This window comes from Equus asinus, chromosome X, assembly GCF_041296235.1.
Source record: "Equus asinus isolate D_3611 breed Donkey chromosome X, EquAss-T2T_v2, whole genome shotgun sequence".
NCBI classification, from domain to species: domain Eukaryota; kingdom Metazoa; phylum Chordata; class Mammalia; order Perissodactyla; family Equidae; genus Equus; species Equus asinus.
The window spans coordinates 95,255,986-95,276,682 of NC_091820.1; the positions used below are offsets into that span (position 1 = coordinate 95,255,986).

The 20,697-nt window shown below is 41.0% G+C and overlaps 1 protein-coding gene across 5 annotated transcripts in view; it reads left to right on the forward strand.

The window, feature by feature from the left end:
- ARMCX1 (armadillo repeat containing X-linked 1) overlaps positions 1-20,482 on the forward strand; it is a 37,228-nt gene extending 16,746 nt beyond the window's left edge. The window contains exons 1-4 of one of the 5 annotated variants that reach the window (XM_044763445.2): positions 16,254-16,412; positions 17,233-17,393; positions 18,187-18,307; positions 18,558-20,482. In XM_044763445.2, the coding sequence (XP_044619380.1) occupies positions 18,697-20,073 (1,377 nt within the window). In that variant the 5' untranslated portion in view covers positions 16,254-16,412; positions 17,233-17,393; positions 18,187-18,307; positions 18,558-18,696 and the 3' untranslated portion in view covers positions 20,074-20,482. Of the gene's footprint in view, positions 1-16,205; positions 16,413-17,232; positions 17,394-18,186; positions 18,308-18,557 lie in introns of those variants that run through there. The other 4 variants (XM_070502264.1, XM_044763444.2, XM_014828574.3 and 1 more) reach the window with 4 other exon arrangements.
- The last annotated feature ends 215 nt before the right edge of the window (positions 20,483-20,697 follow it).

Sequence of the window (20,697 nt, forward strand, 5' to 3'; positions counted from 1 at the left end):
ACACCACTTCCCCCTTTGTGCCCTCCCCCCACCCTCCCTTTTCCCTGGTAACCACCGATCAGATCTCCTTATCAATATACTAACTTCCACCTATGAGTGGAATCATATAGAGTTCGTCTTTCTCTGACTGGCTTATTTCGCTTAACATAATACCCTCGAGGTCCATCCACGTTGCTGTGAATGGGCCAATTTTGTCTTTTTTTAAGGCTGAGTAGTATTCCATTGTGTATATATACCACATCTTCTTTATCCAATCATCAGTTTCTGGGCATGTAGGTTGGTTCCACGTCTTGGCTATTGTAAATAATGCTGCGATGAACATAGGGGTGCAATGGACTCTTGAGATTTCTGATTTCAGGTTCTTAGGATAGATACCCAGTAGTGGGATGGCTGGGTCATAGGGTATTTCTATTTTTAACTTTTTGAGAAATCTCCATACTGTTTTCCATAGTGGCTGTACCAGTTTGCATTCCCACCAACAGTGTATGAGGGTTCCTTTTTCTCCACAACCTCTCCAACATTTGTCGCTCTTGGTTTTGGATGTTTTTGCCAATCTAACGGGTGTAAGGTGATATCTTAGTGTAGTTTTGATTTGCATTTCCCTGATGATTAGCGATGATGAACATCTTTTCATGTGTCTATTGGCCATATTCATATCTTCTTTTGAGAAATGTCTGTTCATGTCCTCTGCCCATTTTTTGATCGGGTTGTTTGTTTTTTTGTTGTTAAGCAGTGTGAGTTCTTTGTATATTATGGAGATTAACCCTTTGTCAGATAAGTGGCTTGTAAATATTTTTTCCCAATTAGTGAGCTGTTTTTTTGTTTCAATCCTGTTTTCCCTTGCCTTGAAGAAGCTCTTTAGTCTGATGAAGTCCCATTTGTTTATTCTTTCTATTGTTTCCCTCAACTGAGGAGTTATAGTGTCCGAAAGAGAATTATATACCTTTTAAAAACAGCTTCTGATATGCTACTATGCCCTGGTAGAGATGGAATACCTGGCCATAGAATATCGAGTGACCATGCAAGTTACCATGCAGCCAGAATTGCCCGTCGTGAGCCGAGTTCTGTCAGGTCCACCAAGGTGTAAGGGTGGGCAGGCCCAGCAACAAGATGGAAGTTTTATACACAGGGTCAAACCCGAGCAGAACTGGAAGACACAAGCACCTGCACAATCAGCTAGAGCAGAGGCTCCATGATATTCATCACTGTTGTTCTAGCACCTTTCATTTACCTTACACCTGTGGGCTCACGGAGGATCTCTTTTGATAAGTTGACTGAGAAGGAAAAACCCAAGCATTGTTCATAGTTTGGTGGGCTTGGTATGTGGATATTAGCAAGTATAGTAACTTCGGTCTGAGAAAGCCATAGTTACCAGGAATGAGGGTCTAGGTTATACCACCAGCTAAACTGCCAAGACCCTAAGAGTGATGGGGATCTATACTTGATAGTGGAAGAGAGAGAAAATCATTTGCGGCTTGGAGACCAGCTTGAGTGTTGGGGTGTGTAGTTTGTCCTAACTTTCCCCCAGAAAGAGAGACCCACCAGACCCCTAGAAGAGCTGATTTCAGGACTTACATGAAGTGAATCTGGGAGGCACAAGGGGTGGACTGTGGTGGACACTGCAATACCCTGCCTAGAACTCCCTTTAACAATAAGGCTCTTATTACTTCAATTGTTAGGAATGTTGCCATCAGAAAGTCCTTGACTGTCAGCCTCCTTCAGGGATTGCTTCAGCTGAGAATTGTTTTGTTCAAGATCACATCCCATTCTCAGGGTGGCCCACATCCAATGACTCACTGATGCTGTATATAAAGGCCCAGATCTCTTGCCCCTACTAGAGATAGCTTTGAAGTTTCAGCCTATCTTCAAAATTTCTTACAGGGTGTGCTAAAGCATTCCATTGATAGTGCACTGAAATTTCATTTCTTTCTCTTTTTATTCTTGCTTCTTTCCTCCCTTTCCTTCCATGAGTGTTGACCCTGGGAGCACTCTAATAAACCTCCTACACTCTAATCTTTGTCTCAGAATCTGCTTCCTGGGGAATCCAATCTATGACAATGCTTTACACATGTCATATCTATCACCTATCAACTCTCTCTCTATCTACCTATCCATCCATCCTAAAATCAGGAGTAATATGAGTTGCTTAATATTGTGAAATGTTCTTTACCCTCCATATGCAGCTGTTGTAAATACTGCACTAATTTTCTATTACCTCTGAAACTAAAAACTGGAAAATAAAGACAAGCAAGAAAATGGACACTACTGGGAAATGATAGTTTGTTGAGAAAAACCCTGTTAGATTAATGTATCTGAGAAAAGGCTTTGGCAAGTTAGCTTATTTTTTCCCTAAGTGTTTCTACTGCTCGAATCTTCCCTGCACTCTGAAATAATGTCTTTCTCTTATGTCAGCAGTGACACAATCCACAAGTCTTCAAGGCATTAGGACACAGTTGCTTTTTGTTTAGAGGATACAGGGAAACAGATGTGGAGAAGCATTTTGCTCGAGCCTGAACAGTGTTAGTCAAAGTGCAGATGTTTATGGTTATGAATTGCACTGTGCCAACAATGAGCACCAGATCCCATGTGACACAGGCACCCATGTGTTCTTTAATGTGTGCTGTGTGTGTGTATGAGATATGCAGGACCCTTCAAAACTTGGGGTTTAGGAGGGGCACTTGTGCTCAGTTCTAAGGGTAGCACTGAAGCTTGGATAGCAACGATACCATTTCTAGAAGTTTTGGAGAGTTAAGTGGTATAGCCGGTTCTGGATCTGACTGTGGCCCCAGGTCCTCAGATTCTTATTCTAGCGTTGTTGTTGTAGCGGATTCTGGGCTCAGGGGTTGTTTTAAGGTTTGGGATACAGTGGCTTTGCTGGGTCATGCACGTATAAGGAATAATTTAACATCACTGTTTGAAGATGAAAATGCAGTCCTTCTTTTGGGCTAAAAGGCCCATTTCTGGGAAACACATGAACTGATTGGCCCTTAAGGCAGTATAGTGTAGAGCAAAGAGGACAATCTAGAGTAGTGGATGAAGGAGGGAGGGTATTAACATTTCTCTTCCTCTTCTATTTTTCAAACATGAAGAAGCATATTTGGGAGGGGAAAAGAATGAATCTGGTTTGAACTCTTTGAACTTGAGGTGCCTATGGGACTTCCAAGTGGAGAGGATCAGTGTTCATTTGAAAAGTATGGATCCAGAGCTCAGAAGAAAGGTCTGACTAAAGATATGTATTATAGGTGATAACTGAATCCAGGGAGTGAGTCACGTAGTCCCAGGAAGGGATACAGATTGAAAAGCTGAGGACAGAATGCTGAGGAAGCTCGATACAGGTTTGACATTGGCGGGGGGGGGGGGGGGGCGGGCAGTGCAGAATTGAAACTCAGGGGATAGCCTCCCATCAATATTACAATGCATATCTCTGTACATTCTTTTTTTTCCCTTTTAAAAAAATTATGGTAAAGTACACAAAACAGTCACTATCTTAACCATTTTTAAGTGTTCAATTCATTAAGTACATTCACATTGCATAACCATCATGACCATCCATCTCCAGAACTCTTTCCATTTTCCCAAACTGAAATTCTGTACCCATTAAACAACAACTCCTCATTTCCTCTCCCTTCAGCTCCTGGCAGCCACCATTCTATTTTCTGTCTCTGAATTTGACTATTCGAGGTACCTCATATAAGTGGATTCATACAGTATTTGTCCTTTTGTGACTGGCTTATTTCACTTAGCATAATGTCCTTGGATTAGTCAGCTTGGGCTGCTAGAACAAAATACCACAGACGGGTGGCTTAAACAACAGAAATTTATTTTCTCACAGTTCTGGAGGCCGGGAAGTGCAAGATTAGGTGCTGGTAAATTTGGTTTCTGTGAGAGCTCTCTTCATGGCTTGTAGACAGCTGCCTTCTTGCTATCACACCTCACGTGGTCTTTCTGGTCTGTGCATGTGGAGAGAGAGTGAGTGAGCTCTCTGGTCTCTCTTCTTATAAGGACACTAATTCTATTGGATTAGGGACCCACCCTTATGACCTCACTTAACCTTAATTACTTCCCTAGAGGCTCTATCTCCAAATATAGCCACATTAGGGGTAAGGGCTTCAACATATGAATTTTTGGGACACACACACACACACATTCAGTCCATAACAGTCCTCAAGTTTTCTGTACATTCTTTATGCAGAATTGGAGTCCTATTCTATGTTCAGTTTTAGAACCTGGTTTTTAAAAATGTAATTTTCATAGTTACAGAGTACCATAGACTTATAACAGCAACAAGAAAAAGTCCACCAGAACTTTGCTTCATCCTTCCCCACCCCAGATTTCTGTTCCTCAGAGACAATCACTTTTAAATCTTTTAACTATTTCTTCTGATATCACCTCCATATTTCTATATGACCTGTTTATACTTTTATTTCTTGATTTTTAGTTTTTATATATCAGTTATGACTCCCTACAATGGAAAGAGTCACTTATCTTACATTCCCACCCCATATACTATCTCGTTCTCCCAATATATTGTTATATCACTATATTTTATTAAATCAATATTTAGTGTTTATATCATGTCTACATAAATATTATTCATAGCTGAGCCATGAGTAGTTAAGAGTGTAGACTCTGCCACTGGACAGCTGGGCTTCGAATCCTGGTTTTGTCACTTAATAGTTATGTGATCTTGGACAAATCTCTTCATCTCTCTCTACCTCACTTTCCCCGTATTTAGAATGGGAATAGCAATAATACCTATTTTTTAGGATTGCTGTGGTGAAAGATTAAGCACACAGAGTAGTACTTGGCACATAGTAGTTGACATAAATGATATATTATTGTTATTCCTTGTATAAATTTTTGTTTTTCCTTCAATTCTGTCTGTTTTTGCTTTATGTATTTTTCAGCTTTATCATTAGGTACATATATGTTTATAATTGTTATATCTTCTTGATGGATTTACTATTTCATTGTTATAAATGGACCTTCTTTGTGTCTAATGCTTATCTTAAGGCCTAATATTTTTGGTATTAGTATAACCATTCCAGATCCCTTTTGGTTACTGTTTGCATGGTATATCTTTTTCTGTATTTTTATTTTCAACCTACTTGTGTCTTTGAATCTGAATGCCTTTTGTAGAGAGCATATGGTTAGATCATATTTTTAAAATCCATTCTGCCAATCTCTGCCTTTAAATTGGAGTGTTTAATCCATTTATGTTCAATGCAATCACTGATAAGGTAGGATTTATATCTGCCATTTTGCTATTTGTTTTCTATATGTCTTATGTCTTTTTTGTTCCTCAAATCCTCTATTATTGCCTTCTTTTATATTAAATAGGTATTTCCTAGTGTACTATTTTCATTCCCTTGTCATTTCTTTTACTGTATTTTAAAACGTATTTTCTTAGTGGTTGCCCTGGGGATTATAATTAACAACCTAACTTAAAAAAAAAATCAAGTTTGGATCAAACCAACTTAATTTCAAATCTTTGCTCCTAATAGCCTCATTCCCTCCCCACTCCTTTGTATTGCTATTATCATACAAATTACATTTCTTTATACATTGTATGTACATCAACATAGATTTATTCATATTGCTTTATGAAGTTGTCTTTTAAATCAGATAGAACAAATAGTTATAACAAAAAATATTTGTACTGTCTTTTATATTTACCTGTGTAGTTGTTGTATGTATTTTAATTTTTTGTTGACAGCTGGATATTTTAGATAATATATTATAGCAACCCTGGGTACTGATCCTCCTCCCAGTGGTTGTTGTTATTATTTTCTCAGTCATTTGTTTATTTGTTTGTTGACTTGGCAGGACTAATTCTGTGAAGTCTATTTCCCCCCATAGTGTTCACCTCTGGTGTCCCAGCTCAGGTCTTTTCCTCTTGTTTTTATCTTTTAGTCTGGCTTCCTAGGTTTCACCCCTGCGTTAGCATAAATAACTTATTGGTCAAAGGTTGTGCTTAATCCCCCTTAGCCAATTAGATATTTACCCTTTACAATTGGATATATGTGTAGCTTGGAGGCTGCTGTCACAATTTGGTGAGTTTACATATTTTGCCCCACCTCCATTCAACCAGGGACAATTAGCTTGGAGGTTCCTTCTCTGATTGCTCCTGAAAGGGCATAGCTTTGGGGATTCACATATTCTTCCACACTGCCAAGGATGACTGTGATTTTATTTTATTTATTTTTATTTTTTGGTGAGGAAGATTCGCCCTGAGCTAATATCCGTTGACAATCCTCCTCTTTTTTTTTTTTTTTTGCTTGAGGAGGATTAGCCCTGAGCTAACATCCATGCCAATCTTCCTCTGCTTTGTATGTGGGATGCCTCCACAGCATGGCCGATGAGTGGAGTAGATCCACACCCAGGATCTGAACTTGTGAACCTTGGGCCTCTGAAGCGGAGCATGCAGAACTTTAACCACTTGGCCACAGGGCTGACCCCTCTGTGATTTTATTTTTAACCTTGGCTTTCTGGGATTCACCCCTCTGTCAGAGTAGCTTACGGTTCAATCAGTGCTTGGTCAGAGTTTGTGCTTGGTCAGTTAGTGCTTGTGTTTAAGCTCCTTGTGCCAGTGAAGCTTTTGCCCTGTGTTTATGGATCTGTGTGTGGCTTGGGGAATCCCTTCAAGCCTGTTCCATGCCTTTTTCTGATTCTCCTAGGTGTATGCAGCCTAGCATATGCACACACACTTCCTGACCTCTGCAATTCTATATGATCCCAGGAGGGCTCTTATTGGTTGTCTCTTTCCCTTGTTCTCTCTGGTAAGCTTGTGACTATTCTGAAATTTTTCTTGTATTAGTGCTACCAGCCTCCTCTTAATTCTTCTCTACTGAGATCTCCATTGTTTTTGACAATGCTTGTAGGCATGGAATTTTCTACTACCTTTTCCAAATTCAGTCAGTTCCCTCAAGCAAAGCTGCAGAGTTCTCCATCCTGATATCCTGTCTTTCCTCTTGGGAAGAACTCCTGAACCATTGGACTAGGGATCTGCTTTTACCTGAGTGACACTCCTGCTCTGTGAAATGATGCTGGGAAAGGGTGGCAGCTTCTGCTCTTCTTGGCGTGCCTCTCCTGGAATAGAACAAATATTTCAGGAAATACCTGTCAAAAATTTCCCAGATTTGTTGAAAGTCATAAATTTACAGATTCAAGAATTTCAATGAATCTCAAGCAGGATAAACTCAAAGAAAACCATCCCTAGATACATCTTATCAAATTGCTGAAAACCAAATTGAAGAAAAAAACCCTTGAAAGTAGCCAGAGGAATACAACACATTACCAATACAGGAACAACAATTTGAAAGACCGTAGTTTTCTTTTAAAAAATGAAGACTAGAAGACAGTGGAACAACATCTTAAAGTGTTGAAGGAAAAGAATTGCCAACACATAATTCCATATCCAGCAAAAATATCCGTCAGGAATGAAGATGAAATAAAGATGCTCTCAGATGAAGGAAAACGAAGGAATTTGTTGCCAGCAGACATGCTTTAAAAGAAATGCTAAAGGAAGCTCTTCAGGCTAAAGGGAAATGATACCAGAGGGAAATCTGGAATTCAGAAATGAAAGAAAAGCAATAGAAATGGTAAACATCTGGGTAAATATAAAAGACTTCATTCTCTGTTCTTTTTTAAAAAACAACAACATACTAGTTTCTTATTGCTGCTATAACAAATTACCACAAACTCAATGGTGTAAAACAAGACTGAATTATTATTTTACAGTTCTGGAGATCAGAGCTCTAAAACGGATTGACAGAGCTGTGTTCCCTCTGGATGCTCTGGTGGAGAATTCATTTTCTTGCCTTTTCTAGGTTCTAGAGGCTGCCTGTATTCCTTTGCCCATCATCCCATATCACTCTGACCTCTAATTCTGTCATCACATCTTCTTTGACTCTTCTGCCTCTATTTTTCCCTTATAAACACCCTTGTGATTACATTGGGACCACCCAGTCAATCTAGGATAACCTCCCTATCTCAATATCCTTGACTTAATCACACCTGCAAAGTCCTTTTTGGCATATAGGGCAGCATAGTCACAGGTTCCAATATGTAGACATGTTTGACGGAACATTATTCTTTCTACCACAACAATCATCAAGGATCCAATAATTGTTATATAATTTAAAGTGTTTTAGAGCATAGGAAAAAGTGGAAATCTAACCAATTAATTCTATAAGGCTTTATAAGACTTATACCAAAACAGAGAATAGAACTAAAAAAGTAAACCAAAGATCAATCTAACTTATAAATATAGATGCAAAAATCCCAAATAAAATATTAGTAAATTCAGTCTAGCATTGTAGTAAAAGAATAGAATAGTGATAATGGTCCCTATTTTTTTTTTCTGTGCTATCGTTGTCAGATTAGCATCAATGTTATGAAGGGTATGCATGGGCTCAACAACATGGACTTCCACTCACCAAGGCTGATCTTGTACTAACACTGCTGACTGCCCAACCTGACAACAAAATAAGATGATGATGAACTGTTCAATATAATAAAGCATTTTTCTCTCGGGGTGCCAATCAGCCCCATCATGGTAGGATTATTATATGGTATGCCTTTCATCATGGTGAGAACAGAAATTTTTCCTCATGGAAATAAATATATATTCCAGACACACATTTACCTTCTTTGCTAACAATGATTTTGTCAGTGCCACCATCCACGGACTTCCAGAATGCCTTAATCATCACCAGAGTATCCTATACCATATTGTCTCTGACTAAGGAGCTCATTTAATGGTAGATGAAGTACAATAATGGAGTCATATCCAAAGAGTCACTAGTCTTTATCACTTACTCCATCATGCAGAAGCAGTTTGCCTGATAGAAAAGTAAATGATGTACTGAAGGCTTAGTTATGGAGTCAGCTGTTCCGGATTGAGAGTGCTGTACTACAAGGATACAATAGCTGCTTTAAAACCAGTGACCTGTATAAGGTACTATTTCACTCATAGTGAAGATACACAGGTCTAGGAATAGAGAGGTGGAAGAGGGAGTGGCCCCTCTAACTATTATACCAATTAACCCAATAAAGAAATATATTTTTTCGTCTCCACAACCTCGGGCTCAGCAGGTTGGAGGTTCTATTTTTCCAAGGAATGAATACTTCCACCAGGGAATAAAGCCATGGTTTCATTAAATTGAAAGCTGAAACTGCACCCTGGCCATTTTGGTCTCTTCATGCTATTGAACTGCCAGGCAGATAAAGGGGTTACTGTACTGGCTGGAGTGATTGGATCTTGTTACTAAGAGGAAATAGTGTTGCTGCTATACAATGAGAACAAGAAGTATGCTTAGAGCCAAGAGATAGTCACTGGGGTACCTCTTAGTACTCACTTGCCCAGTAGTCCTGGTCAATGATGCAGAAATCCAATACAGACAGGATTGAAGGTTAGGATCACTACATTAGGGACAGAACTTTGACAAGCTAAGGGGAATATGAAATAGGTGGTGGAAGAGTGAAGTTATGATTATTGACTTTTGGCCTCGTGACCAGCTACAGAGGGGAACTGTAGCAGCTAGGTGTATTTTTGTTGATAATTTATTGTTTTTTCCTTCCTTTCTCTGATATATGAAAAATGCTGGAGATGGTTGTTATAAATTAGGTTTCGGGTGGAGAGTATGAATTAGCATTGCTCCATGACAGTACAGTGGCTAATGGGACTTTTTGTTCCTGCCTCCCTGTCGGAGATGAGAGTTTCTTCATTGGAGCAAAGGGCAAGAATGGATGCTGAGTGGCAAAAAGAATGGACTGTGTTGGTTATTCTTTATTTTGCTCCACCTCCTGACCCATTTTCTGCCTTTCTCTGCCCTCTTATATGCCCTGGGAGGCTGACCCTTATGGATTGTATCCCCTAGGCTCCATTCCTGGTTGGGGTCCCTTTGGATTTGGCCAATAGAATGCACTGATAGAATTTTAGAGGGCAGAAGAGAGAAAATGAGGTATTTCTTCCATGCTCCCTCTCTGATTTGGGCTGTGTTTTCTTGGCAGTGACTGTCAATAAATATTGGCAGTGATGGGTCAACACTTCAACTCTTGCCAGAAGGTCCCTCCTCCATAGCTCTAGCTCTCACTAGGCTCCAGTAGTACTATGTCCTTTTAGGCCTGAGGTAACAGCTTCCTGCTATTGCTAATCTCTGGGTGAGTCAAAATCCCCTGTTTGGTCTCCTAACCTTGCATATACCTTTTCGAGTAGCCCCTACATTCAAATATCTTGAACCAGCTGAGTTGGATTCTTTTTTATGCTGGGACTCTTACTGTTAAAGATATGATGATGTAAAGCCTAGAACTATTATAGCTATTTTGGTTCTATCAGAGTGACCAGCTTGAGGACGAAGTTTATATGTAAAGAAGGGCATTGCAGAGAGAATCGTAGAAAAAAATGAAGCTAGAATCTTAATCAAATTGTACTTGAAGCCAGATGCCTTCTGGATACAACATATTGGCATAAGAATAGGTGGATACTTCTTTAATATGATAAAACTATACAAATTTCTAATAAGAAGCCCTTCATGCTTGAGGGATAAACACTAGAAGCATTCCAATAAAAATGAAAAGACACGGAGCCAGTTTTTCCACAATTATTTAACATTGTTCTGGAAGTACTGGTTAATGCGATTATCCAAGAGAAAAAAGTGTGACATTGATATTGGAAAAGAGGAGGCAAGGTTATCTAAAAGAATCAACTAAAAACTATTTGAAACTTTAGGAACTCCATATAGAGGCTGGTTATACAATCAATACAAAAACCAATCGCTTTCATATATAAATACAATAACAGAAAATATAAGATAAAGAAAATGTTCATCTTACAACAGCCATGGGAAAGGGTAAGCTACTTAAGTATAAACTTAACAAAAAGTCTGCAAGACATATTTGTTCCCTCAACAAATATTTGTTGATAACCTAGAGTGTGCCAGGCAATGGCCTAGGAGTTATTTTTTAAAAATTTAGAAATTCTGCTGAGAAAAATAAATGAAGACAAATAATTAGAAAAACTGGGTTTTTGGATAGGTAGATATTCTTTTTTTCTCAGCTTTACTGGAATATAATTGACATATAACTGTGTAAGTTTAAGGTGTACAGCATGATGATTTGTTACACATACATATCATGAAATGATTATCACAATAACACATCCATCATATTACATAATTAAGTTTTTTGTTGTAGTTGTTGTGGTGAGAACATTTAAGATCTACTCTCTTAGCAACTTTCAAATATACCATACAGTACTGTTAACTATAGTCACCATGCTTGCTGTACATTGGATCCCCAGAACTTTTTCATCTTCTAACTGGAAGTTTGTACCCTTTGACCAACATCTAATTTTTCCCTCCCCCCAGCCCCTGGCAACCACCACTCTACTCTCTATTTCTATGAGTTTGGCTTTTTTTATTCCACATATAAGTGATGTCGTACAGTATTTGTCTTTCTCTGTCTGACTTACTTCACTTAGAATAATGCCCTCAAGGTCCATCCATGTTGTCACAAACGGCAAGATTTCCTTCTTTTTTATGGCTGAATAATATTCCATTATCTTTTTCTCTGTCTATATATCACATCACATTTTTTTATCCATTCATCTTTTGATGGATACTTTGGTGCTTCTTGGCTGTTGTGAATAATTCTGCAATGAGCATGGGGGTGCAGATATCACTTTGAGATCCGGATTTCATTTCCTTTGGACATGTACCCAGAAGCGAGATTGCTGCATCATATAGAAGTTCTATTTTTATTTTTTGGAGGAATATCCATACTGTTTTCCAAGGTGGCTTCACAAGTTTACATTCCCCTCAACAGTGCACAAGGGTTCCCTTTTCTCCACATCCTCACCAGCACTTGTTCTTTCTTATCTTTTTGATAATAGCCGTTCTCACAGGTGTGAGGTGGTAAGATATTCTTGTAAAGATGCCAATTATTCCTCAATTAACTTATAAATTAGATGTAATCCAAATTGAAATAAAAACAGGATTTAGAGAGGAATTTAACAAAATAATACATTTTATCTCTAAATAAACACATGTGAAGAGGCAGATAAATTATGAAAAAGAAGAGTAATTAGAGAGGCCTTATCTTCCCTGATAGTAAAAGATATTGTGAAGATAATATAACTAAAACAGTTTGATACATAAAAAGAAATAAAAATAACAGACAAAAGGAATATAATAGAAAACTGAGAAATAGATCCAAATGTATGTGGATATTTAGCTTATGATAAAGGTGGCATTTTAAATCAAAGAGCTAGAGAGGGATTATTTGATAATTGGCACTAGGACAATTTGCTAACTATTTAGAAAAGAATAATTCCATATGCTCAATAAAGCTGGAAAAAAAATGTATTCATAATAACACTGAGATGTTATTTGCTTTTAATACTATGTTAACATTCATACAAATGGTACAAAAACAATGGTGTGTAAAACTGCTGGCACCTTACTGATAATAAAGGCAGTGACACACACACACACACACAAATTTCATATGGACCAAAAATTTATCAAAATACAGGCCTTCCTAAGCAGGACACAAACCCCCAAAAATGTTAAGACAGAATTGATAAATTTTGTATCATAAAGTTTAAAAAATTCTCTATAGCAGAAATCCTAAGAAAATTATAAACTGGGAAAATATAACACTTATGACAAAGCAGTCATTTCCTCAATTTACAGAATGTTTTTATATATTAATAAGGCAAGGATGAAAACCTAGTGGAAAAATGAGAAATACAAATGGTTAACAAACCTGTGAGAAGATGCTTCATCTCACTTGTAATTAAAGAAATCTAAATTTTTTAATTTAGAGAACAACATGGAATTAATATATATCAAAATTTAAGAGTTGAAAGTTGGCAGCACGGATAAAATTTAAAATGAACATCCACTTTGACCCAGTGATTTCACTTCTAGGAATTTATCCTAAGGAAATAATGCCACAATTGCCAACATATATGTGTACAGAGGTCTCCGTTGTAGCATTTTTGTGATAGACAAAGATTGCAAGGAGGCTAAATATCAATCAGTAATAGATTGGTTAAATTTTTGGTAAATCCACACTAGAGAATATTATTGTCTTTGATAAAACAATGTACATGATATCAATATATCAGGTGAAAAAATAGTTTGCACAATAGTATGCATACTATGATCCCAAATTATTTTTAAAAGATACATATGTACCCACACTCCCATATAATGTATCTACATATGTATTTTTTTGTTGGTATATATAAAACAACAACAAAACCTGCAAAGAGTCCATTGAAAAGTTAGCACTGGTTTTCACAGGAATCATCCTAGGACTGAGGTAGATGGGTTATCATGGTGGTTATCAGAAGGGTGGAGAATTTGAACATTTTTATTTTCTACTCCTCTCATTTCCTAGTTAAGACCTACTTTTCTTCATCTCAGCTCAAAACTTTACTTCCTTTCCCCTCTCCAAGGAAGCCTTTTCTGATCCCCAGACTCTGCCGCTTCTTTTTCTCTATTAACAGTGTTCCTTTCCTTCACAGTATTTCTCCTGGTTCGTATGTCTGTGTGATTATTTCATTAAGGTCTTTTTTCCACCATGAGAGCAGAGTCAGTGCGTTTTTGCTCACCAACATATTCACAATAAGCATAGCAATTGTGGCAATTGCCCCCTGTCTTCTCCCCTCCCAATATTATGATGTGGACAACTGAATTTTTCTCAGTCTTATATAAAGGGCTACGAAAGTGCAGCCTTTAACCATCCCCCCGCCAATCAAACAAATGCAGATAAAGAACACATTAGAAACAAACAGCAAATGTCTTACTAAATGGTAAAATATGAAGCGTGTTCCCATTCCTTTCAAGAATAAGATCAGGAGGCCCTCAGCCACCACCATTACTCAACTAGTCCTAGAGGTGCTGGTCAATGCAGTACATCCAGAAAATGAAAGAATAAGAGATATAAATATTGGAAAAGAAGAAATAAAAAAATCATTATTTGCAGATGATTATGTATGCATACCTAGAAAAACCAAAGGTATCAAGTGAAAAAGTATCAGAAAAATTAAGAAAGGTCACTAAAAATAAATATATCATAGTTAATTATTTTTCCTTAGAAGGCAATAACCTGGTAGAAAATGTAATCATAAAAGGAATGCCATTCCCAAAAGCGACAAAACAATAAAATACCTAGGAATAAATTTAACAAGTAATGAGTATGACCTACCTAAAGAAATGTAAAATTTGTTGAAGATCATAAAAGTTGACATGGATAGAAAGACTCAATTTTTAAAGATGTCAGTTCTCAAATTAAAGGGCAGATTCATTGCACTTTATGTCACTAAATGTCACACGTTTCATTCTGTATATTGTTGTTCAATTTGAAACTTGTCACATATGCATACAGACACTCTTTGTATTTGCATGAAGAAAGATGGAAATTGTTAAAATGGTTACTGGTTGAACAGGCATTGCAGGGCACTTTCACATTCTACTTTATACATTTCTGTATTGTTTACACATTTAAAAAAATTAGGAGAATGTATAACAAGAGAGCGAGAGAGACAGACAGAGATAGATTTTTATTGAGGGAATATATATCTTTTTTTCCAGGCAAGTAGTTCTTAGTATTTTTTTAAAGTCATAGATGCCTGTGAGAATCTGATGAGAGCTGTGACCTCTCTCCTCATTAAAATAAACATACTATGTGTGTGCATAACTTTGATACAATTTCAGGTAGACCACAGAGGTGGCCAGTTGAGCACGCCTACTCCAGGTTAATCATTATGGTCAGTGGGGAGAGTCCAGTGGGTCAGAGCATACATTTGAGCGGGCACCGAGGCGGGCGTGGGCTGCAGGTAGTGGCCCTGCAGCAAGGTTAGGTTCTCTCTGAGTGCCCTGGGTAAGGAAGCCAGAGCTGAGAGGCTCAGCAGGCCGCACCTCTCAGGCCAGGTGGTAGTAGCAGCAGTGTTAGGAGCAACCTTAACTCGGGCACCATGAATGAGGGCAGAGCGGGCTGACCTGGGTGCTTCCCCCAGCAATCACTTCTCCAGGCTTCCTGGAAACCCGCAGCTGCAGTGTTATGTGGGAGCAGCAATCCCTCTGTGCACCCCTGAGTTCCCTCTGTGGGAATGTGGGGGAGGGAGGGCGGAAAGAAGCCAAAGGCATTTACCCAGGTTGGTCACCTGAGTAAAGGCGACATTTCCCACCCTGGTCACCTGTCCATGTCTACTTTTGGAGTGAGCAACAGAATCAGGTGCCTGACTGCAGGTGATGAGAGGTTCTGGGATACGGGAGAGGGAGGGGGTAGAGGGACAGCACCTTCCTCCCTCCCCTCTTGACACAGGGCAGGGAGCATTGGACCATCTCCGCATCCCTCACACACTCAGCTGCTTCCAGCTTAGTAGACTGCAATGTAATCCAGGGGCAGGTGTTCAGAACAGCTATCAAATCACAAGAGGCTTGCAGGGCAGTCAGCCAAGATTTTGAAACATCAAATACATGTCTTTCTTTAATCAAGACAGGATTGTGTTGCTTTTGTTTTATCAAATTGTAATTTGATCTAAAAGTAGAAAAAGAAATAGATCATTTGCATAAAATGGCCAAGATTACATGACTAGTCATCTCTTTGTGAACTGATTCATAGATCATATGAAAAAGTCCAGTTTTCAATTTTAAAACAGGTTAGTACGTCTTGAACGCTGCTGTTTGGCTATAACCAGTAGAAACATTTTCCCTGTGATATAAATAAATATAACGAAATTAATGAGGCCTTTTGGGTTTCTCTCTCCCACTTACATTCTTCTTCATTCAAATGAAAATAGCATCATTTTATTTTCCCAATGTAAAAGTAATGCATTACTGATTTTTTAAAAAAGGGACAGAAAAGTTTAAGAAAGTAAGACACTCCCACTACCTACATCCTTTTCTGAGATCTTTCCTCCCATTTCGTATAGGGGTGCAAGAGAAATGCTGGACCTTCTTGGCTGGCGGTGAGAGCGTAAAGGGAGAGATGGTTGGACCGGGAGAAGGAAAAAGATTAGTCCTCAAATAGGAAGAAAAGACCAGTAGACGTGGGAGCAGATCAGTCTCTCTCCCTGTTAACCAAAGAAAGGCATATCCTAACCACAAGGAGAAGCTACTTCTGGTCTCTGGGATTGGCAGAGGAAAATGAGTGGCAGGACCCGACGCGGTGGGGAAGGAAAGGAGTGGGCTGGCTCCTGCCGCACTGCTGGTGGGAGTGGTAATTGGGGTCCTGAGCTCACGGGTGACGTGGCCTTCACGTGAGCGGGAGCCGACGTGTGCAGACGTCCTTCTAATCCTGGTCTTCGTTCGGTCCGGTTGCCATCTCCCTATTGCCCCGAGTGCGGGCGGGCCTGTGACCAGGAAAGGAGGAGGTGGTAGCTGCCCGGATCCCAGCAGGTCTGTGTGTGGTTGGGCGCTGCCTGGGAGATCTCTGCGGTGCGGGTAGCAGAGGAGGGTGGAGACAGAAGAGGGACAAAGCTCCACACTCTTGCACTATCCCCGGCCCTTCCAAGAACAAAAATGGTGGACGTTGGCGGTCGGATTCCAGGGGCGACCCCAGACCAGAAGGGAAACCCGAAACCTTTGGCATCCAGGGCTTTGTAGCGGGAAGGGGGGAAGGGCAGAAATTAGGAGTCGGGTCCTGTGTGTTCGTCCATCTACCAATCCAGAATCTGGGGCCTGTGTGCCTGTCTGTCCGTTATTCCCCACGTATCTCAGTAGGGCGCTGTAGCACTCAGAGCAAAGGAATAAAGAATCTGCCCCAAATCTCTGCAGGGCAGTGTAAAGGTGGGATTGCCCCGCCATTCCTGGAAGCGGGGCGTTGGCTGAGGTCCTTGCTTTAACTTGGGCCCATTACTGACTCTCCAGTTATCTGCCTGCTATTTTATGTAGGAAAAAGGATGTGACAGCTCCTGCACGAAAAATGGTGGTCCTTAGGGGTCGGAATGAGTCGGGGAGGGGGATCGAAGAGATCATTTGGTCTCCTTTCGCTCCTCTGGTTTTTCCATACTCCCTCGCCCCGCCTCCCCCCTTTCCAGTAGTTCGAAGGGGGTGTGGTTTTTGCTTGGAAAATGGCCGACCGCCGGGGGTGGGGGCTGTGGTGGGGGCTGGGGTAGTGGTGGGTGGACGCCATACAGGAACAGGGCTGATGTGAGCAGAGTCCTGAGATGTGGGGGTAGAGAGAGAGACTAAAAGGTGAAATCCCTTTGACAACCAGGACCTTGATTCAGAAAAGCTGGTATCGGGACTCTCCGAAGTGCTGTTCTATCCTCCCAGCCATCCGTCTCTGCCGTGTCGCCTGTCTGTGTCAGTAGATCTTGCGCCTGAAGGCAATTCAACCCTAGGAGCTGGAAGAAGGGGAAAATTGTCCAGAAACAAGTAGGTCACAGTGAGGGTGGTGGCACGATTTGGGCTCCCCTGGGGTGGAGACTGCAAACTCGAGCGGGCTTATGGACCTCCTACGCATCCTGCTCCTTCTCTTGCACTATACCACTTTGGAGCTTGCAAAAGAAAGTGCTCTGCAGGTACACGACAGGGAGGGAAGTGGCTGGGAGGAGGAGGGTGTCACCAGAGTCCTGGGGTGGGAGTAGGGAGGACCTTGCTCCAGATTACTCTTTGGGGTACAGTGTCCTCGGTGTTGATACGTCCATCAAGCGCTTAGTCCCAGAGTTGTCAGTCCTTAAGTTTGGTGGAGGCGGAAACCGAGATGAGGGAGGAAGGAAATTGCTCCAGAGCAGTGGAAGTTGATATAACGGGTCAGGGGAGGAGCGTCCTGGTACCTCTGAGATGGTGGGAGTGGCGGAGGCAAGGGCGGAGTTCGAGACCTTTGTGCTTATGATGCCTCTCAGGCTTCTAGACTCTTCACCAGCATCCATTTTGTTACAAGGAGTGGGGTATGGCGTCACCTTCGAGGAAGTGACTTTCGGGGGTTGGGGATGTGGTGGAAGATTGGAGGCGATCAAAGGAGGCGGGGGGAGGGAGATAATGAATTTCAAAGCCGCAGCTCTGTTAGGAGAGGAGGGTAACTGAAGATGGGAAATATTGGGCTACACAGTGCAGGACGAGGGCCAGGGATCCAGGGATTTGGGATAGGGACATGTGTCCTGTCCTGGGTGAGGACCCTCTGTCCCCTGAGCGCTCAGCATCCCCCTCCCCATCCCTTTATATGCAGGTTTGCGGGACGCAGTGCAACATTGCACTTAAAGGCAAAAAGAAAAGCAAGAAGCTGCCTGGACGTGGGCAGTGTATGTGAGAACGCCACTGCCCCCAGGACATCTGGAGGGGCAGGGGAGGTAGGGAACTGATTAGATACCTTAAATTAACATACTCAGGTGGGTGGTTGAACATGAGGTTGGAGCATCTGAAGATGGGGAAAGTTTTCAAAATTACCTTCCCCATAGAGGAAAGGAATCAGTGATCTAGATGCCATGCTCTGAGTCCCCGCTATGTTCCCCTCCGATCGTCCATCTGTAGTTCAGTCTGTCTGCATGCAAAGGCACAAAAGGAGGAGACTGAAGCCTCAAATCTTTCTTTCATTCCTAGGTCTGCTGTATCTGCAGCTGCAACTGAGCCTGCCAGCTGTAGCTGAAGACTCTCCTCTCTGACGTGGGAGCACTCCTCTGGGCCAGAGCAAGTCTTCTCTGCCTGAGTTCAGACATTCGGTTCTGACCTTCACCCGAGAATGGGCCGTACTCGAGAAGCTGGCTGTGTGGCCGCTGGTGTGGTGATTGGGGCTGGTGCCTGCTACTGCGTATACAAACTGACCTGGGGAAGAGATGAGAGTGACAAAATCTGGTACGACGACGAAGACGACGATGAGGAGGAATCTAGTGATATTGCAGAGACTCGGGTCCAGACTGGGAAAGGAGCTAAGGCTAATGCTGGAGCAGGGGCCGGAGCTAGAGTTCAGGGTGACTCAAAGGCCAAGGCTGAAGTGGGCGTGGAACTTGAGAGAGGTTCAGATGTAAAGGTGGAGGCCCATCTGGGGGTCCAGAGTGGAGGTGGTCTAGAGGCCAAGGCCAAGGCCCTTTTCAGCACCCTGAAGGAACAGGCAAGCGCAAGGGCGGGCAGAGGAACCAGGTTGGGTACCATCTTTGGGACCAGGCTCCTTGCACCGAGTTTACCCTGCCCAGGAGGTCGGGGTGGAGGCTGCCACCCTACCAGGAGTGGGGCTAGGGCTGGGAGCAAGACAAGTGGGAAATCCAAGGGAAGGACCCGAGGTAAGAGCACCAGGACTCCAGCTACAGCTTGGCCTGTTCGCAGGGGCAAGTTCAACTTTCCCTATAAAATTGATGATATTCTGGGTGCTACTGACCTTCAAAAGGTCCTTAATATCCTGGAAAGATCAAACGATCCTTTTATTCAAGAAGTAGCCTTGGTCACTCTGGGTAACAATGCAGCATATTCATTTAACCAAAATGCCATTCGGGAATTGGGTGGTCTCCCAATTATTGCAAAAATGATAAAAACGAAAGATCCCATTATTAGGGAAAAGGCTTACAATGCTCTTAATAACTTGAGTGTGAATGCTGAAAATCAGGGCAAGATTAAGACGTATATCAGTCAAGTGTGTGATGACACCGTGATCTGTCGCCTGGACTCAGCTGTGCAGATGGCTGGACTAAGACTGTTAACCAACATGACTGTCACTAATCATTACCAACATTTGCTTTCCTATTCTTTTCCAGACTTTTTTGCTTTGTTATTCTTGGGGAATTACTTCACCAAGATTCAGATTATGAAACTAATTATAAACTTTACTGAAAATCCAGCCATGACAAGAGAGCTGGTCAGTTGTAAAGTACCATCAGAATTGATTTCCCTCTTTAATAAAGAATGGGACAGAGAGATTCTTCTTAATATCCTTACCATATTTGAGAATATAAATGACAACATAAAAAACGAAGGGCTTGCATCATCCAGGAAAGAATTCAGCAGAAGTTCACTTTTTTTCTTATTCAAAGAATCTGGAGTGTGTGTTAAGAAAATCAAGGCATTAGCAAATCACAATGATCTGGTGGTGAAAGTAAAAGTCCTGAAAGTATTGACCAAACTCTAACTGGGGGTCTGTCGCAAACAATATGGAGGTTATTTTTTTAGTTTGCACTTGGGAACAATGCATTTTGTAAATTCTTTGTTTTTCACTGTGCTTATATGGCAGAGATCCTTTCAGCTTCTATTTTGGAATAATGAATATGACAGATCATCAACAGTGATGCTGATTGTGATGGTTGGTTTTAGGCTGGACCATTCTAAAGACGCCAAATGAATACTAGAGCTTGTACAAAGAAAGCATTTATTGATTCCATCTTGCTACCTAGATTGAGATATTTTTACTCTTTCCTCTACCTAAATGGACAGCAAACTAATCATGAATATGCTACACTTTTGTATTAGTTTACATTTGTTACTCTTAGACTTGTGTTTAATCAATAAAGTTGTGCCTTTTAACTGGCAAAAAAAGAGAATTTTATCATGTCCTTGAGTTTATGATCTGTTTGGGAAAACAAGATGTATGGAAACAGGAAGATATCAACAAAACCAGGAGCCTCTGATCACGGCCAGCTGCTTCCTATTAGTGCTTAGGGGCAGCAGAAACTTCCGTGGGCAACAGGGCTCAGGGAAAGTTTTACAGAGGCGGGGACACTTAAGCAAGCTGGGCTTGAAGGACTGGGGAATAACA